Source organism: Amaranthus tricolor, chromosome 5, assembly GCF_026212465.1.
Source record: "Amaranthus tricolor cultivar Red isolate AtriRed21 chromosome 5, ASM2621246v1, whole genome shotgun sequence".
NCBI classification, from domain to species: Eukaryota; Viridiplantae; Streptophyta; class Magnoliopsida; order Caryophyllales; family Amaranthaceae; genus Amaranthus; species Amaranthus tricolor.
In genome coordinates this window covers 31105343-31126547 of record NC_080051.1, presented here as the reverse complement: position 1 = coordinate 31126547, position 21205 = coordinate 31105343, and the positions used below count along the sequence as shown (strand labels likewise).

The 21205-nt window shown below is 33.1% G+C and overlaps 3 protein-coding genes across 6 annotated transcripts; 2 read left to right on the top strand and 1 right to left on the bottom strand.

Annotated features, from left to right (window-relative positions):
• Window positions 1-725: 725 nt before the first annotated feature.
• On the bottom strand, window positions 726-1240 carry LOC130813668 (uncharacterized). Its single transcript, XM_057679510.1, has 2 exons — window positions 1058-1240; window positions 726-965 (listed from the first exon to the last, which is right to left on the bottom strand). The coding sequence occupies exons 1-2, from the start codon at window positions 1238-1240 to the stop codon at window positions 726-728; spliced, it is 423 nt and encodes a 140-aa protein (XP_057535493.1).
• Window positions 1241-2463: 1223 nt separating this feature from the next.
• Window positions 2464-9907, top strand: LOC130814162 (mitochondrial thiamine diphosphate carrier 2-like). 2 transcript variants are annotated; one of them, XM_057680217.1, is made up of 8 exons: window positions 2464-2742; window positions 4515-4675; window positions 5245-5361; window positions 6061-6172; window positions 6478-6605; window positions 7054-7206; window positions 7927-8064; window positions 9015-9905. In XM_057680217.1, exons 2-8 carry the CDS (start codon window positions 4559-4561, stop codon window positions 9225-9227), a joined length of 978 nt encoding a protein of 325 aa, XP_057536200.1. In that variant the 5' UTR covers window positions 2464-2742; window positions 4515-4558; the 3' UTR covers window positions 9228-9905. The 2 variants fall into 2 exon arrangements, with proteins under 2 accessions (XP_057536200.1, XP_057536199.1); XM_057680216.1 differs by lacking the exon at window positions 2464-2742 and adding an exon at window positions 2765-3147 and having other exon boundaries at window positions 9015-9907.
• Window positions 9908-14733: 4826 nt separating this feature from the next.
• On the top strand, window positions 14734-20568 carry LOC130814161 (F-box/LRR-repeat protein 3-like). 3 transcript variants are annotated; one of them, XR_009042320.1, is made up of 9 exons: window positions 14734-15651; window positions 16421-16546; window positions 16960-17064; window positions 17143-17536; window positions 17614-17743; window positions 18741-19035; window positions 19186-19437; window positions 20019-20268; window positions 20371-20568. XR_009042320.1 is itself a non-coding variant. In XM_057680214.1 (8 exons), exons 1-8 carry the CDS (start codon window positions 14986-14988, stop codon window positions 20079-20081), a joined length of 2031 nt encoding a protein of 676 aa, XP_057536197.1. In that variant the 5' UTR covers window positions 14734-14985; the 3' UTR covers window positions 20082-20568. The 3 variants fall into 3 exon arrangements, 2 of the variants coding, with proteins under 2 accessions (XP_057536197.1, XP_057536198.1); XM_057680214.1 differs by having other exon boundaries at window positions 20019-20568; XM_057680215.1 differs by lacking the exons at window positions 20019-20268; window positions 20371-20568 and having other exon boundaries at window positions 18741-19103; window positions 19186-19324.
• The last annotated feature ends 637 nt before the right edge of the window (window positions 20569-21205 follow it).

Sequence of the window (21205 nt, the reverse complement as noted above, 5' to 3'; positions counted from 1 at the left end):
TAAATAAAATAGGTACAAATAACTAAAAATAAAGATAGAAGTAAAGAAGGAGTTAAAGAGCGATAACAAAAGGCAATGAACAATAACAAACGATGGGTAAAAGGGACGGGTTTAGTAATCTAAGACGTGGATAAGGCGCCGCCAACTGCCCCTATCCCTGGTCAGGTCCTTGGAGAAGTGAAGTTCATGTATGTCACTTATAATCTGCTCCTCCCACGTTCTCCTAGGTCTTCTTTGACTTCTCTTGGCCTCCACTATGATGCATTCGATCCTTCTTACTAGGGGGTCATGTGTCTTTCTCTGCATATGCTCAAACCATCTCAATCTGTTCTCCCGCATCTTTGCGGAGAAAGGTGCAACCCGTAACTTCTCCTTGAACTCCTGGTTTCTTATCCTATCCATCATAGTATTGCTACACATCCACCTCAGCATACGCATTTCTGTTACTTCCATCCCTTGTTTGAAAACCTGCTTTACGGGCCAACATTTTGTCCCATACAACAACGCCGGCCTAATTGCAACGCGGTAAAATTTACCTTTTAATCTCCTTGGGAACTTCTTATCACAAAGCACTCTGATTGCTCCTCGCCACTTAAGCCAACCCGCTTGTATACTATTAGTAACGTCTCCATCAATCTCTCCATTACTCTGAATCACCGATCCCAAATATTTGAACTTGGACTTACATGCAACAATTTCTCCCCCTATGATCACCTCTGGCTCCCCTATCGATTATGTCCCACTGAAATGCATCGCAAGTATTCTGTATTCGTACGGCTTATGCACAACTCCTTATCCTCCAAGGCTTCTCTCCACTCTTCCAATTTACTATTAGCCTCCTTCTTGGTTTCTGCGACCAAAACTATATCGTTGGCGAAAAGCTTGCACCATGGTACGCTTTCCCACATGGATTTAGAGATTTCCTCCATAATGACCATAAAAATGAAAGGACTTGGTGTTGATCCCTGATGTAGTCCCACTTTAATTGGGAAGACTTTGTCATACCCACCGGTGTATGTATATTAGTCGACACCCTGTCATACATGTCATGTATCACCTCAATGTACCTTCGTGAAATACCTTTATTCTTGAGGCTATCCCAAACGATGCTTCGTGGTATGTTATGGTACGCTTTCTCTAGGTCAATAAACACCAGCTGCAAATGTTTCTTTCGCACCCTATACTTTTCTATCAGTCTCCGCAAAATATGAATTGCCTCGGTTGTTGATCTTCCCGGCATGAATCCGAATTGGTTCTCTCTAATTACCGTCTCTCGTCTAATTCTTTTCTCAATCGCTCTTCCCACAGTTTCATAGTGTGGCTTAGAATAATATTTCTTAAAAAAGTTTTTCTAAAATAATTATTTTGTAAAAAAGGAAAATTATTTTTCTTTCCTTACTATTACTAAAAGCCAACAAAGGAGAATATATTATTATTTTTTTACTAGTTGAAAAGCTCGTACAATGTACAAATTTATTAGTATGAAATATATGAAGATATAAATTTAAAGAATAATGCAAGTATATATTATCATTATTAAATTTATGGAATACATGATTATCTTAAAGCAAAATTAAATACTAATTTTTTAATTATTTGTCAAATATATCATTTTTCATGCAATTGAATATATCAAATTCTAGGATAGATATATAGAATCACTAGGAGTATGACAATTAATATAAATACTTTCCAATTTAGCTTTAATTTTAAAAAAATTAAATTCTAAATTAGATAAATATTTCCATATAATCTACTATCATCCACTAAAATTATTTTATTTGTCAAGACTCTCTAAGAATGATATTTGTCATTTTTCAATATTTTTATTAATATGTATTATTAAATTTATAGTATACATGATTATTTGATTTTTTTTAATTATTTTTCAGATATATCCTTTTTCATGCAATTAACTATATCAAATTCTAGGCTAGGTATATATAATTGCTATAATAAATAATAAAAATACTTACCTCCAATTTTATAAAAACCAAATTTTAAATTGGGTTAATATTGCTACATAATCAACTATCATCCACTAAATTAATTCTACTTGTTAAGGCTCTCTAAGAATGACATTTGTCATTTTTTAATATTTTTTATTAATATGTATGATTTTTGACATTTTTTTCCTCCTAAATCCTAATTTATCTCTATTTCCTAATTTCCCTCCTATTAAAAATTACATTTCCCTCATGTGATAATACATTTTTAAACCTACATCTAATCTTTGAATAAAATAAGTGCAACATATGAAAATCAAATAACTATAACTATTCCTAAAATTTTAATATCCTCAAATTAGCCATAGCTTTTAACTTATTGTCAATTATTTTAAATATTAAAATTAAAATTTTCTCAAATTTAATTAATTTTTTTTAATAAAGCATTTATTTAGTTATGTACTTCAAAATTTCCCTATTCGGGCGGCCAATTACGGCCTATGTACGAGTATTTAGCATCAAAGTTATAATGAGGCGGCAAAAGCAAAAGCAAAAGCAAAAACAAACCTCGAAACTCTATTATTATAAATAAATAAACCCAAAATCAAATCTTCTTTATTCTTGGATTTTGATTGATTTATAATTTCTGTTCCGATAATTTTGTTTCTTCCCTGTCTCTGTTTATCGCCACCGCCGTCAAGTGGTGCCGAACTCTGGCCGAAAAAGGAACCTTTTTCTTTTATATTTTTACTATATCCATATAATTAAATTTATCTTCCTCGATTACACTGTTAAGGTACATTTTCTTCTCCCTTTTCATACACTATTTATTGAATTGAAACTACCAGGAATCCTTACATTATTTGAAGTTCTATATTTTTCATGGTTAATTTCTTTTTCTTTTGTTTTTATTTCTTCATGGGGGTATTTTTTTGGTCCTTGAAAGGTGTGTATGCTTGGAATTTTTGACCTTCAAAGTGGGGCAAAAAAGAAATATTGAGAATTTTTTAACTAGCATGTAGCAACGAAAACGATATTGGGTAAAATTGATTAAATTTAGTCCTACTATATATTAATGGGAAATTCCCGTTTATTCTTTTTAATAATGGATGCAAAAAGATAGTAGCATTTAGTGATTCATGAAAGAGACTCAAACTTTAAAGGAAAATGAAAAAGTGGGTGCCTGGAGATTCTATGGCGGGTATTTTTTTTCTCATATTAATTTTTGAGTCCTTTTATTTTTTGTCTAAATTAGAATTGAATTGATGAAGTGGGTATTTTTTGTTCATGTGTTTTGAAGTTCATCTTTTGGAGTATTTGTGTATTAACAAATGAAGAACCCTAAATTTTGGGAGTGATTTGGGTTTTTATTTTTAGTTGCTATAATATTTTCTTGCGTTTTTGTGTTGTTTACCTATGCAATTTACTTCTATAGACCCATTAAATTAGGTGATTATGCAATTTTTGCTGTTACATTGATTTTCCATTGGGTGCTTGTGCTTCTATTGGGATTTTAAGATTGTTGTGAATGGGCTATAATAATGGTGAAGAACAAACAAGAATAAAATACACAAAGAAACACAAAAACAGAGCAAGAACAAAAATTAACAAAGACACAAGATATATGAGTTATAACTCCCTCTCAAAGAATACTTACTTTTATTAATATATTAACATACATCAATGAGAAGCCACACACAAGCTTTGAGAATACGCTTACAAAGCAAAGACTTCACCTTTAATGGTGTAAACCCTAGTTGCCTCACTTGTATTAGTCTCTCACTAACCCTAATGATGTCCGCAAACCCCTTTTATAGTCCCATAACATATTACGAAGCCTTTGGACAAAACCCCAAAAGCTCACTACAAACCGAGAACAAAACAGAAACTCGCGTTTTTGGGGTGATGTGGCTCGCCCGACCAGGTCAAGCGAGGGTTCAGAGCCTTCAGTTCTTTGAGTGGGCAGCGGCTGTGATGGTGCATTGCTTCCCTTGTGTCTTCTCTTGTTCAATGCACATCCAAGAGCCATCCTCAAGCATTCCCTTGCCTTCATTGATGCACACTAAGTCATCCACTTTGATCACCTCATCAAGTGATCCAAAATTCAATCCTTCATGACTCATGACACTCACATCTTCACTCTCGAGAGTGCAAGATAGTGCATGAGCTATGAGGTGATCAAACTCTTCACCAATGGCTTGAGATTTGGGACTTGGCTCAACAAAGATAATGGTTTGTTTGGATAGATTATAAAAGGAAATGAAGGGATGAGTTGCCTCTATTTGGATAGAAAATGAGGGGCGAAAGGGAAATGGAGCCATGGGAATTGGAGGAATGAGTTCCTTAATATTTTATCAGAAAAAAATATGTTCAAAAATGGAGAAATTTTGATGGAACACTCATCAACCTTCCCTCCCCTTTATTTCCTTCATAGTTTTTATCCAAACACGCCTTTCTTTATGTGAGACTATAAAGCATTTGATGGTCAATTTCTTACTATTGCTTCTTGATGTGTTGATGAATATCCATGTTCTTTTGAATGATAATGGAGTGCATTCATGGACTCAGGTGTTTCTTATAATACTTTAATCTGAGCGGGACATTTGGGAGAGATGGAAGAGCTTGGTCGGCTAAAACGAGCACTGATAGACACGTCTGCTGGTGCAATCTCTGGCGCTATTTCTCGTACTGTTACATCGCCTTTGGATGTAATTAAGATCAGGTTTCAGGTAACTAGCTCATACATTTTTAGTACCTTTTGCTTTAACAAGATTAGACATAACTCGTTACTGATTTGGAAGGGGGGGGGGGGGGGGGGGGGGGAGGGAAGGAGGCTATGAGCAGCTCGTGTTAATTTAGAATGGATGACGAGGGGGATTTTTGTAATCCCTTCCATTTTTTTTGTTATTTTTCAGCCACTTAAACAACTTGATATTCATTTTATCTATACTGGCATGACTTTATAATCAATGTTTTTGAGAGGACACATGCTTTACTATTCCTGAATGTGCACTCATGGTAATGGTGTGAAGCTTATTGAATTACTAAAGGTTGTTTATAAGATGACAGATTTATTACTAGGAGTTCCTTACAAGCATGATGAGCAACATCATTACAAGTACATTAGTTCAGTCTTTTTAATTAAGTACTGAAAGCAACTCTGCTGCTGCATGTTTGTTTTCGTGTTTGCTTCATTTGTGTGTGTTACTTTGTTCATTTATACCATGAATGCTGAGAAGTTTAACTTATTACTTACATGTAATACTTATTTAGTTATTTGTCGTTATCTTCTTCATAGGTCCAATTGGAACCGACTACTTCATGGGCTTTGGTTCACAGAAACATGTATGGGTCGTCGAAGTACACTGGAATGTTACAAGCAACTAAGGACATTTTAAGAGAAGAAGGTTTACCGGTAACTTCATGATCATTAGTCTTTTGTCACATATGATATTTATTTGATCTCGTGGCCCAACTTTATGACATCTCCATGTAATCTAAAGGATTCTCGAATGTTGATGCAAGTTTCTGTGATTTAATGGTCAGAAGGGTATCTTAATATTAGTTAGTTAGGAAGTATATTCTAGAAGAAGTAAATTTAAGGAAGGGGAAAGCTAGTATTAATAAGGAAGGGGGAATAGAGAAAGATATGAGAAATATTGTATAGATGTTTAGTGAGTTCATATCATCTTTGGGAGAGTACAAGCTGCTCTAATGCTTTTTTTGCTATCCATTATTGTAGTTCTTGAATTACAATAACACAACTTACATTTACATGTGCATCATTCATACAGTTTAATGCTAATTTGCTACTGTTTTGCCAACAAACTGATATTCTGTAACAGTTAGTTTATTACAGATTTTTTCATGTTGATACTCATGCTGGTTGTTGGAAGTTGTGACTTTGGTTGTGGTACAAGGATCTTCTCTGCTCTTGTATTCCTTCTATTTGCATTGTCTTTTTGGTTTCCCGTTATAGATTCAATCTGCTCTCGTGTACCTTCAACTTGTGTTCCCTTTCTGCGTGCTGTTCGAAATGTAGATGAGTATTGTCTAGGCACTTTGAGATCAAATGTTGCTCTTTACAAAGTTGTACTGCCGCTGGTTGTTGCAGGGTTTTTGGCGTGGTAATGTCCCAGCTCTCTTAATGGTTATGCCTTATGCGTCCATACAATTCACAGTCTTGCACAAGTTAAAGACATATATGTCTGGATCTTCCAGGACAGGTTCGTTTCCTTTTTAGCGACAAATTGACCCTTGGTAGCAAATATCATCTGGAAACTGAATACTGGTTGCAGTTGAAAGATGGTGTATCAATCTATAAATTTCTATAGAAACTCTTTCATGCTTTATTTTTCTCTTTCGTTTTTGATAAGCATTGTGTATGGAAGCTCTATGTTGACTCCAATGATAAAAATTTTCTTGTGATTTGAGATTGACAATTTCTAAGTCAGTGTTACTTTTCGCCTTCATGTTTGAAATACTCTGGTCAATAATGATATTGGCTCACTATTGCTTTTCTTATATGCAGAAGATCACATTCATTTGAGCCCTTACTTGTCTTATATTAGTGGGTCAATTGCTGGATGTGCTGCCACTGTCGGAACATATCCATTTGATCTTATACGGACCATATTGGCCTCACAGGGTGAACCAAAGGTATGATTATTTATGTAAATGTTTTACATTTTTGTGGAGTATGTAACCAGACAGTTAAGGTTGGCAAAAGCAGGAAAGTTCAGAAAGTTTTTTCTTTATTTTTCTTTTCAATATCCTAGAAGTTCACAGAAAAGTCGCTCCACTATGAAGGACAACGTACCATGAATAGCAATGAAACATAATTCGCTAGTTAGTTCGCCTTTTGGATTCACGATTCGCTCAAAATGGTTCAAAAATAGTTTAAAACCGATGATAAAATTAAAACCGTCCATTATTTTCTTGTCTTAATTTATAATTTGCCAGGAGATCGGGTAACATTGCTCTTGCATATATGATTTGTTTGCCCCGTTTCCTGGGTCATTCTCTCTCTGTTGATGTGTTTACCATTGATTTTTAGCTTGTTGATCTCTACGGATATGTAAAAATATAAATGTTCTCTAATATGTAGGTATACCCCAACATGAGATCTGCAGTTGGTGGTGTTTTAAATACACGTGGCTTGTGGGGGCTGTATGCTGGCTTGTCACCTACACTAGTTCAAATTATACCGTATGCTGGCCTTCAGTTTGGCACTTATGATACATTCAAGCGTTGGGCTATGGTATGTCTTGTTAGCCTTTTCTTTCTGCTTTATTGACCTTGTTGCTTATGGCTGTAACTTGTGTATGTCATCTCTGAATAGAAACATTTTTGTAGGTTCATGTGAATATTCGATGTACGCATATATAATAATGACTTCATATCATTGTTAATTGTGTTGCACAGATTTCTAATGACTCGATTTCAGTATTCGGCTTTCAATTTTGCGACTGCCAAATTGAGTAGTGATTTAAACTTTAATGATCCAACATTTGTACAAGTATTAGCAGTTTGATTAATCTCACAATATGAATTATTTCAAACATATAGAAATGTTTTTCAAATTTTAATAATTTTTTAGAATTTTACGGTTCAATCCCACTTCAATGATCAAACTTTGGGTGTATTTTTAAGCTTTACAAGCAACCTCATGAACAATGTTTCCTTGCTTATCTCCTGGAGCGATTGAAAGACATCTAGGATCTTCGAAAGGAAGGTTTTTCTTCTTTTTTTTTTTTTCATGTCTTAGAAAGAATAAGAGATATTGCTGTCGAGGCATCAACACTTTTGCATAAGAATTATACGTTTCCAAGAATTACTCATGAAACGTCTTAGTGTGCACATGTACCGATTGATTAAGGTTTTTGATTGTAGACCTTGACAAGCCATGCCGTTTATATGTTACAAAAATCATTTGGCATTTGGACTCGACTCCATATGCTGACCGAAATTGTTTTTGTAGGCCTTGAACAGAATGGGAGGAAAATCCAGTAGTGACATTAACCCTACAAGCTTCCAGCTTTTCCTCTGTGGATTAGCAGCTGGTACATGTGCGAAGCTTGTCTGCCATCCAATGGATGTCATCAAGAAGAGATTCCAGGTAAATCACTAGTCATTATAATATTGCTAATATTGTTACTCAGGGCCGTCTTGGACATTTTTAGGGCCCTGAGCGAAAGTGAAACAATGAGTTCTGAAAATACGAATGTTATGCATTTTTATGTGACAATTGATAAACAACTAATTTTATCGGTTAGACAAACCAATAATATGCTCAATTAACCTATTAACCTAGAAAATACAATAAATAAAAAATATCATTACTTAGTTTCTTAAACACGATGATTATTGATGAAAAAATACCAAATTATATCCACTAACCAATAATTGAAAAACAAGTAACTAGTCGTTAACAAAGTCACAAATGACCATTAATTATGAAAAATCATAACAATTATTATACTACTCATTTTCATCTGTGTAAAAATATTATTACCATTAACCGAGCCCCGAGCTGTCGCTCATGGTGCTCTTGTAAAAGAGCCAGCTCTATTGTTACTTGAATCACCGTATCATGTCAAAAGAAATGTGTAAAAGACAGGATTTCCATATGCTTCCCTTTGAAATGGTTATCATTTGTTTATGTTATTACAGATGAATCTTAACCTCATGTTACAATAGCTTAAGTTTGATACACGAACTAAAAAAGAAAGAACAGCAGAGCACTTTAGCTGGAAACCCCATTTTATTTCTCCGTTTACATGATATTATGAAATGCTCATTAGGGTCTCAACATTACTGTGATATTTTAGATTTTGATCATTTATATGCCCTACACTGATCTGTCTCTGATAGTTGAGTGGTCACTGTTCTCAGAGATAGTCGTTTCTCCGTAAGAATGTGCTGAATAATTTGGATTGTAATGCTTTCTGCCAATTTAAAGAAAGGGAAATTCAGACTTGTCTAGAATCGGGAATCAACTTGTTTGAGATTCCAAGTGGGATTCAACAAATGAAACAATTTTGACTAACAGTGACTGTAAACTTCTAGATTGAAGGATTGCAAAGGGACATGCGATATGGAGCTAGAGTGGAAGAAGGTGCTTACAAGAACATGTATGATGCCCTCTTACGAATCTTGCAAACGGAGGGCTGGGGTGGTCTCTATAAAGGCATTGTTCCTTCCGTTGTAAAGGCAGCACCTGCCGGTGCTGTTACTTTTGTAGCCTATGAATTTACATCCAAGTGGTTAGAGTCGCTTTGACAGGAAGCTGATTATTACTTTCTGGTTATTTTTCGTCTCGGTTTATTATTCTTTTCTCTTTCAATATTTTTGTTTTTGCAATTTATACCTGCAGACCCTGAAAAAGAACAAAAGGGTTTACTCATTCTTTTATCATAGACAATAAGTCGAGACATGCATATCTTACGATAGTGTCAAATTTAAGATGGTTTCGTTTCTATATATTCAAAGTATGTGTCCTGATAACTTATGCGTATGCGCGCTGAAGCCATCTAGAACCACCATATGGGATGGTTAGGATAATAGTGTCAATTTTTGATGTGTATTGAGTAGTGATTAGTAGGAAGGTAGAGTACAATAATGAAGGAATGGAGTATTTTGAGGACTGCTCATGTACTTATTAAATATTGATCTTGTAGAATATTCATCAATTTAAGTGTAAGAAATCTATTCTTTCTTTATCTATGTGTGATCAAAGTTTATCAGTTTGATGCTTTACCTTGTTATTCAATTTGATAAAGTCTAGAGGGCCCATCTAGGTCTAGGCCTGTTTGGTTCATCTATAGAAAATTTGAATAAAATAAGATTATTTAACAACTTAATTCCAAAAATAAGCTTCGTGAAAACTTAATTTCCAAAATAAGCGTTTGTACATTTAAATTTAGCCTTGGAGTAAATCGCTATTACTAACAGCGAAAGACAAAAAAAAAATTAAAAATAAAAGCCATAAGTCGCTGTTACTAACAGCGATTTAGGGAGTTGACCAGTCAACTCTTTAAGTCGTTGTTAGTAACAGCGACTTTAAAGTTAATTGGTCAACTCCTTAATCTCGTAGGTTGGAATGAAGAAGTAACTGAGAACTGAAAACTTAAAACGCATTAAGTCGCTGTTACTAACAACGACTTATTTTTTTTTTTAAAGACGCTGTTAGTAACAACGACTTACTCCAAGGCTAAGTTTGGATGTATGGACGCTTATTTTGGGAATTAAGTTTTCACGAAGTTTATTTTTGGAATTAAGTTGTTAAAACATCTTATTTTATTCAAATTTTCCCATCTATAATGTAATAGGAATTGACTTTATTTGGCAAAATTCATAAAATTGTCATTTGAAATTTCTAGTTTTTTATAATATTGTTTGATTCTTCAAATGATGAGTAATGTAATAAAATCTTTTTGAATGTTTCATAATCATATTTTAACATCTAAAAATGCTTTTATTTTGCAATTATCTATAAAATTGTTATTTTTAATTTTCATGTTCTTTTATAGTACTATATGATTGTATGATTTGATCTAATAAAATATTTTTGAAAACTTACTTTCAACATTTAAAATCATAAATAATATAAAAAAATCTTTTGAATATCACGCAATTACATTTAAACTTGTAAAAAATGCTTCATTTGGCAAAACTCTATAAAATCGCCATTTATAATTTTTCAGTTCTTTTATAGTTTTGTATGATTATTTAAGTATTTTTCTTATATTTTACTTCCTCCATTTTCTTATGTTCTTTTCAAATAGAATTTATGTATTTTAGTGTTAGATTTTGACTATGATTTCTCATCAATCTATATAAAAAAAACACATTTATGTGGGATCTTAATAGATTCGTCTTGATATATATTTTTAAATAACTTTTTAGAATTTTTAAAATTCACAATTAACATTATTCGATTTTTAAGTTTGTATTGGAATCTGCGTAAAAAGTGAATAGAAACAACAAATAAAAACATAGGAAGTGTCAACTTAATGTATAATCCCTTTGTCCTCAATAATTTGCATCAAAGAGAAAAGGAATGTTTTTTTTTAAAAAAGGTAGATAATAGATAAATGAAGAAAGAAAATGAATTGTGTGGATGAAATTGAAAGAAAGTTAAAATGTATGGATGAGATAAAAAGGAAGTAGTGGGTCATAGTCCAAAACTAAAAACAATGCAAATTAAGTGGGACAGACCAAAATGAAAAATGTTGTAACTTAAATGTAATGGAAGGAGTAAATCCTAATAATATAAACTAAATTAACTTTTCATAAAATTAGTGGATAATTTTGATAACAAAATAAGTAAAATTTGAATCATAAATCATAATAATGTGAGTGACATGCATCATGCAGCAGATCATGTGGGTGCTCCCATGGCCATGTGTACATTCTGTTGATGTCATAGGCTGCTAGATTCTATTTAAAACACGTAAATCTTTTCCAATTCTTATCTACAAAAGCTACAATTATTGAATAATTTATGTTAAGGATCCTTCCTATATCAATTTATTCTCCAGTGGAGGAATTTATGTAAATATGCGTCGTCGCACTATCATTCCCTATTTTTTGTCCTAATTAATTGATTTTTTAATAACTACTATCTTATAAGCAATTCTAGACACCTCACGTGTAATATGTATGACCGTATAAAGTTTTCAAAATAACAAAAAAATATGGGATGATTTGGCAATTCTGTGCTTTTACTTTTATTCTTATGACAATTTTAATTTCGACTACTTAAAATATGACCAATAGTCTAATCAATTCTATGCATGAAAAGGTAGAAATATGACGAGAGGATTGAGATTTATCTTAATTTAAATCAGCTAGTTTTGAACACGACTGTTTTAATATGAGACGAATAGTCTAATCAGTCTAAAAATTGTTTTTCTCAATATGCACTCATTAGTTGATCTATTTAAGGTCATATTTGATACCTTTAAGGTTAAAATAATTTTTCAATTGATCATTTTAAAGTCTGAATTGATTAATTTTAAATCAAAATTAAAATTTTTTATAACAAAGCAACCATGAACTCTTTATCATTTCCATAAAGCATTCATTTAATGGATATTTTAAGGTCAAAATTGATCTTTGTATCAAAATTGGAATTTTTATAACAAAGCAACCATGAACTCTTGATCATTCCAAAAGCATTTATCAAATCATTTGACAAAACACAACTCGAGATCGATACTTCCTCCAACTTCACATCAAGGGTAAGTAAATACTACAACTTTATTTCCATGTTCATTATGAACAGAAACTGTTGAGGAAAGAACAATATCACTATTATTGATCAATAATTAAAGAGTATAAGTACCCTTATATGTTCCATTAGAACCATTATATTGCATTGAATAAGACTAATTGTATTGTGCAATGTTTTAGCACTATTATTGATAGTGTTATTGACTATTCATTTGTTGTTTGAAGTTCATTTATAGAATGATAGAATAATACTATTTTATTAACTCCATTCTGAAATTGTGAAAACAAAAACATTTTTAAGTAAAAATTGACCAGTTTATCGTCAAATTGATCACTTATAGCCTTATAGGTCAAAATTGATTTTTTTTTATTTTAATTGATATGTTCAAGGTTTACTTTAAGTTGAAATTGATACCTCTAAGGTTAAAATTGATAAATATCCAAAAAATGAAAAAAAAAAGAAAAATCATGTGAGACTGTTACACACGCAAATTAGGCCTGCCCAAATTAACAGTCTTATTATGAGACCGTCTCGGTCAAATTTTTGTTATTTAAATATGTATCACTTTTTTAAAAACAAGTTGTTGCTAGTAACCTCTTGTTCCATTAACACCTATGTAAAAAAAAAATTATCCAAGAGTCTACATTTCATTTTCGAATTAAAGGTGGAGGAAGCATTGATTATATGACCAGTTACAACCTTCCCCACCAGAGACATGTACTTTGTAGTACCACCAAAATATCGACTACTTCCATAATCCACCTCCACTCATTAGGTATGCTTTCGTTTAACTTTGAACTTTATATTAAAATTAAAATAATAATAGATTTATTTACCTTTATGGCCATACTGGTTTAACTTTAATCATCTCATTTTCTTCATAAAATTCATTCTAATGTATTACCATTAGGAGAGGTGGTAATGAAAATTTGTAAATAAAAAAACTTTTTTGTGATTAAAGTTTCATTACTATGGAAATGATATGGAACTTTTGATGAAATTTTACACTATAAATCATTCCCATTACCACCATTTTTTGTTGCCACTTTCCACTCATACATATATATTAAATCTTATCAAAGAGGAAATGAGTAAGTTTTTAAAAAGTGGTAATAAATGAAGAGAGAATGCATTATGTAGATGAAATTAAAAGAGAGTTCAAATGTATGGATGAGACTAAAAGAAAGTGGTGAACCATAATCCAAAAATAGAAATGATGCAAATTAAGTGTGACGAACTAATATGGAAAATAATGCAATATTCAATGAGACGGGGAGTATATATATATATATATATATATATATATATATATATATATATATATATATATATATATATATATATATATATATATATTTCAAAATTGGTCCTACAAGGTCCTACAACGAGTCCTAATTTCTAATTCCTACCCCAAATAAATTCTTCCCTTAGTAGTTTGATTATAATTCATGTGTCCTTAAAAATTCGAGTCTTTACAGCCATCCTCTATTTGTCCTATTTACGCACCGTCATTCTTGGACCTTCGTCCTTACTTGCTGCTACAGGCATATCTCTGCCCCTAATACCATTTTAACATTTGATCCTTTCTCGTAAGCTCTCGCCAAAAGCCAATATGTTTTGTGATGTTGCTACTCGAGAATGAGAACGTCATCTACTTTGTACAACTATGAACTATCCATCGAAAACGATTTAACTAAATTTAAATTGGAGTGAATTGAACTAATAAAGAAACTTAAATAAATAAACATTGAGATTCTTTATAATTGAACTGAAATAAATACTATTTGTTAAATTAGGCTGGACTTATTGTTAATGTCAGCATATTAACGGGGGTGATTTCCGGTTAAACACCGAGAATTCTGTTTATTAAAGTTTTTGTGTTTGTTTCTGATTATTGTTCTATGTATTTCATTCCATGATGATGATGATAATATATACATGATACTTAAGGTAACTGCTCCTAATTGACCTAGTAACTGCTCCACTAATCTCCACTAATAAAATAACTGTCCTATATGAATAACTGTTAATACACAATCTAACACTATTACACTATACTGAACCAAAAATTAGTTAACACTGTTATAGAGCATGAGACTGGACAAGCACGCTCCACGAATTGAGCCGGCCCATTATATATTTTTTAAAATATTATAAACAAGCCTTAACAATGATGTAAATAGACATCTAAGATATTGAAAGTAAGCATTAAGGATAGTATGAGTAGGCATTAAGAATACGGTAAGTAGGTATTAATCTTTAATAAATTGGACTAGATATGTCTTTCAAGAGACTAGTTGGACAATATTTGCCACGAGCCAAATCGACAAAAAAATCTAACTTTTAAGTAAAAAGCCAAAAAGGCAAAAATAAAGTACTCTATTTAATCCATTATATTTGACCATGAATATTTTATGGGAAAATTAGTGGAAAAGACTAAATTAGTATTTTATAGGAAATACGTGAAACATATAAAAAAAATACTTTAAAGTATATATAAAAATGAAAGTTTAAAAAAAGATCGCAAATATCATTATAAATAAAAATTAGATAAATTTCAGGAGAAACTAAAAAAATTAAAACAAATTTGGGAGTAATTAATGAACTAGTATAACTGTATAAGCTTGCCTTTCTGCTCACAGTGTCTACATCAACTACCTGTCTAGTGTCTATCCATTAGTCTTCCCTCCCCTTATCAACTCTTCTTTCTCTCTATGTTAACCGTTAATTTTATTTATCAATTGTTATTCTCTTGCATTTTTCTTACAATTTCCCAATCAAATTCCGCCATTAAAGCTGTAAATGAAGAAACAAAGAACTAAAATGGCGAAGACCTCTTATCCTTCTTCAAAAACAAACTTTTTTGATTTGCTAAGCGAAGAAATCATTTTTATTATTCTTGATTATCTCAATTATACCAATCCACAAGACAGGAAATCCTTTTCATTGGTTTCTAAATCATTCTACTCTGTCGAATCAAAGCATCGCAGGACGCTCAAACCTCTTCGCTCTGAATACTTACCTTCAATTCTTAATCGCTACTCCCAAATTTCAACCGTAGATTTAACACTTTGTCCTAGAATCACCGATTATTCTCTCTCGATTATCGCGTCTACTTATGCCAATACGCTGCATTTTGTTGATTTGTCTCGGTCGAAGTTTTTTTCTGGTGATGGATTGGCGGTTTTGGTGGCGAATTGTGTGAATTTGAAGGGGTTGGATTTGTCGAACTCAATGAATTTGAGAGATTCGGCAGTTGCAGCGATTGGGGAAGCTAAGAATTTGGAGAATTTGTGGTTAGGAAGGTGTAAATTTGTTACTGATATTGGAATTGGGTGTATTGCTGTTGGTTGCCCCAAATTAAAGTTAATTAACTTGAAGTGGTGTTTAGGAATTGGTGATTTGGGGATTGAATTAGTTGCTGTTAAGTGTAAAGAGCTCCGTAGCTTGGATCTTTCTTATTTGCCGGTATAACTTTATCCTTTTTTTTCCTTTTTTTTTCCTTTTTTGTTTATAACTCAAATGCTAAGGTATATTATACTTTTTTAGATTGTTTGCTTGTTAGATCTTCCATATTTTGTTAATTCTTTTTGGGTAAATGCAAATTCTATCGAGTTTTTAAAATTGTTTTTCCTAAATATTGTATTTACCATGCCTGATGATCTTGCAAGTGAACAAGGAAGTCTGGTTTGATACTAGATATAAATTTGCAAACTAGTAATAAATAATTCAAATAGTTTTATGATAAAGAAAAAACACTTGTGCCAATGGTGCGTTTCATGATAAATTTGGGTTTACTCTTTGGTGTATGATCGTTGTAGGGAATAACTGCAAGGTGTTTGTTTATACGATATTATGTCGGAATCTGATTTATATTTTTTGTTTGAAGGGTGTAATAACTTTTGTGGCATATGCTTTTTCTGGAGTAGTCCGGTGAAAATGACATCTTTGGTTTGTATTTTCCGCACTGGAATCTGTTTAGGTTGGTATTTTTCATTGGTTATGACTGATGAGATAATAATATAAGTCCTTTATCCAAGAATATTAGTTTTTTGATAAGTAAAGGTGGTCAATAAGATTTGAGCAGTAGTGTAATGATACTATGGCATGGTGAATTAATGGCTCTTGATTCTAATGGCTGGAAAAATATTTTCTTCAGTGTGTGCTTTGTACTTAGTATTGTTCTACTTGACTAGGAGTGCATCCAAGATTGATTTTATTGTTTTTCTTGGTTTAGATTACAAGTAAATGTTTACCAGCCATTTTGAAGTTACAATATCTGGAAGAGTTGTTTCTAGAAGGGTGCTTTGGGATTGATGATGATAGTCTCGCTGCACTAAAGCAAGGCTCCAAATCACTTAAGGTATTCTTATTAGCCAAAAATTTGAAATATATTATATAAATTTTTAATTTTATTTTTAGGATTGTTAAATTTAGTTTGAGTTTAGATTTTCTTTCTCATGCGCAAATTAGAAAGTTCTTGATCTATTACAGCATAAAAAAACTTTATTTCAATTACTTTTTTAATAAACATATTAGGGATGGTGTTTTGATTGCTTGAAACCCTTTGCGAGTCATTGCCACACTCCACCTAGTTGGAAAGCACTCGGTGGAGGTTGGTTTGATACAATTTATGTCCTGGTCTATTCCTTTGCTGTCCTAGAATACTGTGCCTAGAGGGTTAGAAAAAGACTGATATATTTTTGTCAGTTTAAGTTGCAGCTTTCTATATTGGAATGCTTGTTTCAATAGATTTTCTTGATTTCCTGCTTGTAGACTCTTGACATGTCAAGCTGTGAAAATGTGAGTGATACTGGCTTATCTTCATTAACAAGTGGCACTGGATGTCTACAGCAATTAACTCTAGCATATGGATCTCCAGTAAGATTTTGGTTACCTCTTTGTCATTAAGAATGTCTGTAAGGTTGTCTTGTTAATTACCATGTCCTGTATTTTCAGGTCACTCTTGACCTTGCTCGTAGTTTGCAGAGGCTGTCTAAACTGCAATCAATTAAGCTAGATGGCTGCCTAGTTACATGTTCTGGTCTCCAAGCCATTGGGAATCATTGTGCCTCATTACGGGAGCTGAGCGTGAGCAAGTGCTCTGGTGTGACTGATGAAGGCATGTCCTCTTTAGTCAAGAAACAGAAGGAGCTCCGGAAGCTAGACATTACTTGCTGCCGGCAGCTAACTTGTGTATCTATTGCACATATTGCCTACTCTTGCACCTCTCTTACCTCTCTCAAAATGGAATCATGTACTCTAGTACCAAGAGAAGCTTTTGTTCTGCTTGGTCGGAAGTGCCATCTACTTGAAGAGCTTGACTTTACTGATAATGAAATAGATGATGAAGGTTCAATGCTTGCCTCCATTATTTTGTTATAGGGACATTATGGTGCAGCTATCTTACACTTCTGTTTTTCTGTGCAGGTCTTAAATCTATCTCCAAGTGCTCGAGACTATCTATTCTTAAACTTGGTATCTGCTTGAACATTACAGATGAGGGGCTGTGTCATATAGGCAACCGCTGTTCCAAACTTGTGGAACTTGATTTATACAGGTTTGCAGACTATGTTGTTTCTTTTTACCGTTCCTGAGCTAACATGAGGACTCTGTACTCTTGTTAGGCCAGTTGTTTATTGCAATAACAGTTGAGCAAAAAAATGGTAAAAATTCCATGAGTCAAAGGCACATAACAAAAACTCTATTTTTAAGAAGCCTCCTATTACTACTTGTAAGTTTTAATAAACCTTTTCTGAATTTAGGTCATAGGCATATTGCATGTGTTACTGATATTTGGCAAAGCTTTGCTCCTTCTGTTAAAGTATTTTACTCCCTTTTGCTGGGTAGTCGTGACAATTTGTCAAATAAGAAGAAAGCTATGAAAGAACTATGAAATGTTTTCTAGAAAAGGCCAATAATAAGCATTTTCCACTCTCATATCCAATAAGAATTTTCCACACTCATATCCAATTAAGATGAAGAGGACGTTTTCAATAGTAGAATTGATGCCTATGTGGACAATTTATTTAGCATAGGAATCGACTTCCTTATCTGTCGAAATATTTGGATACAAAGTTGCCTGGAAAGTAATGTGTAGTTTGATTGGTGTGTTTTCATTTAAATTTTAACTCATTTTTCTTGTGCACTGTATACTTTATCCGATAATTAGCTCTCTACTTGAAGTTGGCTTGGAAATTAAAAGATAAATGTTGATAAGTAGGATAAAAAAGTTGATTCTAGATGGAGAGGAAAAGTAGTTAGAAAATATGGTTTATGATAGAGAAAAGGTTTGATGCGATGAAGAGAGAAAAAAAAAGCTTATCCAGGGAGTTGTTATGTGTGATATGAAATAGGAAGTGTGATTTTAACTAACGAGTTGAGGAGTTTATGATTTTGATAGCTGTTCTAAAATTATTGCTCGCTTACTGATTCTTTCAGGCCTGTTTGTATGCTAGATCATTTTATGCATCGTGTTTTGTTGTGTTTATATATTTTGTCTGCCTGTTCTGTATCTTGGTACTTGTATTCTTGTCTAATTAGATGTTGTTGGGCAGGTCCATGGAGATTACAGATTTAGGCATCACAGCTATTGCTCATGGTTGTCCTGGCCTAGAAATGATCAATATGTCATACTGCAAAGCCGTCACGGATGCTTCTTTGATCTCTATGTCAAAATGTGTGAAGTTAAATACATTTGAATGCCGAGGATGTCCTCTAATAACATCTTTGGGCATAGCAGCTGTTGCTGTTGGTTGTAAGCACCTCACGAAGTTGGATATAAAGAAGTGTGTCAATATCAATGATTTTGGAGTTCTTCCACTTGTTCACTTTTCTCATAATCTTAAAGAGGTACCTTGTGTTTCAGAGTTGCCGGTTTGATGTAAAACTTGGCTTTAGCTCTTTCTTTCGTTCGAATGGTAATCTATTCCCTTTTTACTAAATTAAGGTGTGTTTTACGTACGATTGGGCTAATGATGTACCTTTCTTCTTATCCCCCAGATAAATTTGTCATGTACTTCAATCACGGATGTTGGCCTCTTGTCCCTGGCTAGCATAAGCTGTCTACAAAGCATGAACATTTTGCATTTGAAAGGCTTGAACCCAAGAGGTCTAGCTGCAGCCCTACTGGCTTGTGGAGGGTTGACAAAAGTCAAACTTCATTCATCGTTCAAATCTTTGCTTCCACAACCTCTCTTTGAACATCTAGATGCACGTGGCTGTGTCTTCCAATGGAGAAAGAAATTATATCAGGTAAATTTGTACCCTAGTATAAGGTCTGTCCTAGTATGTTTTCTGCAATGAGCTTTCTCTATGATAGTTGATAATCTTTGGGATTAAGACTTTGACATTGTTGTTGCCATCATCGAGAATTTTTTTTGTTTTTTTTCTATAGTTTATTGTTTTACAGTTGACACTTGGGTGACAACCATACTAGTGCTGCATCAATATTGTTGTGGGTTTTTGGGATCTGAATATTACATAATAGTCTGTAGTGGGTACTGGGTGCTTTGATCCTTGGCCGATGTCGTTCATTATGCCAGTATCTGTATCTTGGCCAGCAAGTGAATAATAGGATTTCTTCATCTCTAGGAAAATCCACTTTTGGGTTTGGGTTGAATAGCTGTTCACCTGCTCGGTTGTTTCTCGTTCTTGATGCTTTTTACTCTGTTTTAGACAATTATGAGGCAACTTGATAAAAGAGAGTGATAAATTGAAATATTTTGTTTTTTCCTGAATTTATTTTGTGAATAAAGCCATTAGCTATATTCATGTAGAATACAGTAAAACTTTGTCCCATGAAGTTGCTGATTTCCCGTCGTGAATGTTGACAGGATGAGTTAGAAGACTCCAAGTCTTGGAAAATGCAGCTTGCAGAAACGAACAATAATTCCTGAAGACTTCTCTTTTTTGAATATGTTGACGATGATATCATATTCCTTACACGTCGATAGTCCCTAAGAAGTAAAAAGTGTATGATGTTTGCTCGATTGCCTCATGGTTGAATTGGACAATTGGTCATTATGTGGTGATTCATCGGAAATTATATGTCGCAAATTGACTACAAATTAAGGATACTATGAGGTTAGGTGAAATCGTCGACTGAGATTGTGTTATTTGTAGATATTCGAGTTTTTTTTTGTACGCTTGACACAAAATTTGAAATGTCTCTGAATATTTGACCAGTCCTGAGGACACTGTCGGCGTGAAGAGTGCCCGTGGTGGACATTTGTGGCTGAAGAAGCTTCAGTTACCCTGCAATATATTCTCTCATTCTCTTTAACTTCTATTCAAAGCACGACAAAGGATCAAGTAGTCTGCGTTCATGTACATTTTTTACGAACCAGTCTTAACATATAGATTATGGGAACTATATTGTGTGTAGCACTAGCATTGGATTGGGTGTGTCAGAATATTGCATTATGGAACGACCAAGTCTTCACAGTTGCTTACTCCATAAAAAAAAAAAAAACAATCTATTTAACAGGTTATAGGTTATTTAAAATTTTAGAAAAAAATAACATGCAAAAGTCAAATCATCATCATCCTACCCGGTATATCACGCTCTTAGAAAGCTAAGGCCATGGTCTGGGGAGAGAAAGAAGGCGGCAACTTATACTCATAAAGGAGAGCTTAAAAGTCAAATCTTTATAGGTTAAATTAAACTAAGATCAGATCTTTAAAAGACAATCGATCACATTTAATTATTATTACATGACGACTTTTTCGACCATGTACTTGGCGATTGATAATTTAAACCAAAATAAAAACAGTATTTTATTTCATCATAAATTTGCCAAGGGTTGATTAGTATCAAAAGTACTAATACTGTTAGAGCATTCTAACGAATGCGGAAGCGTGGGCCTAAAGATGACACGAAAGGTTAATGACTTTGGCTTGAAGGTGCACTAATGAAACATAGTTATATGCTTGTATTAAGGTGATTTAAGCAATAAAAGTAATAAACATTAACACCATGATTTAAGTTGGTTCATCATTAATGAGGCTACATCCACCATCC

Coding starts and splice junctions, on each gene's coding strand:
- LOC130813668 (XM_057679510.1), bottom strand. CDS start 1,240: ATGCCGGGAAGATCAACAACCGAGGCAATTCATATTTTGCGGAGACTG. Junction 966..1,057: donor TTTCACGAAGGTACATTGAG/GTGATACATGAC, acceptor GGACTACATCAG/GGATCAACACCAAGTCCTTT.
- LOC130814162 (XM_057680216.1), top strand. CDS start 4,559: ATGGAAGAGCTTGGTCGGCTAAAACGAGCACTGATAGACACGTCTGCT. Junction 6,606..7,053: donor CCTCACAGGGTGAACCAAAG/GTATGATTATTT, acceptor TCTAATATGTAG/GTATACCCCAACATGAGATC. Junction 8,065..9,014: donor TCATCAAGAAGAGATTCCAG/GTAAATCACTAG, acceptor GTAAACTTCTAG/ATTGAAGGATTGCAAAGGGA.
- LOC130814161 (XM_057680214.1), top strand. CDS start 14,986: ATGAAGAAACAAAGAACTAAAATGGCGAAGACCTCTTATCCTTCTTCA. Junction 17,744..18,740: donor GTGGAACTTGATTTATACAG/GTTTGCAGACTA, acceptor GTTGTTGGGCAG/GTCCATGGAGATTACAGATT. Junction 19,438..20,018: donor GGAGAAAGAAATTATATCAG/GTAAATTTGTAC, acceptor GAATGTTGACAG/GATGAGTTAGAAGACTCCAA.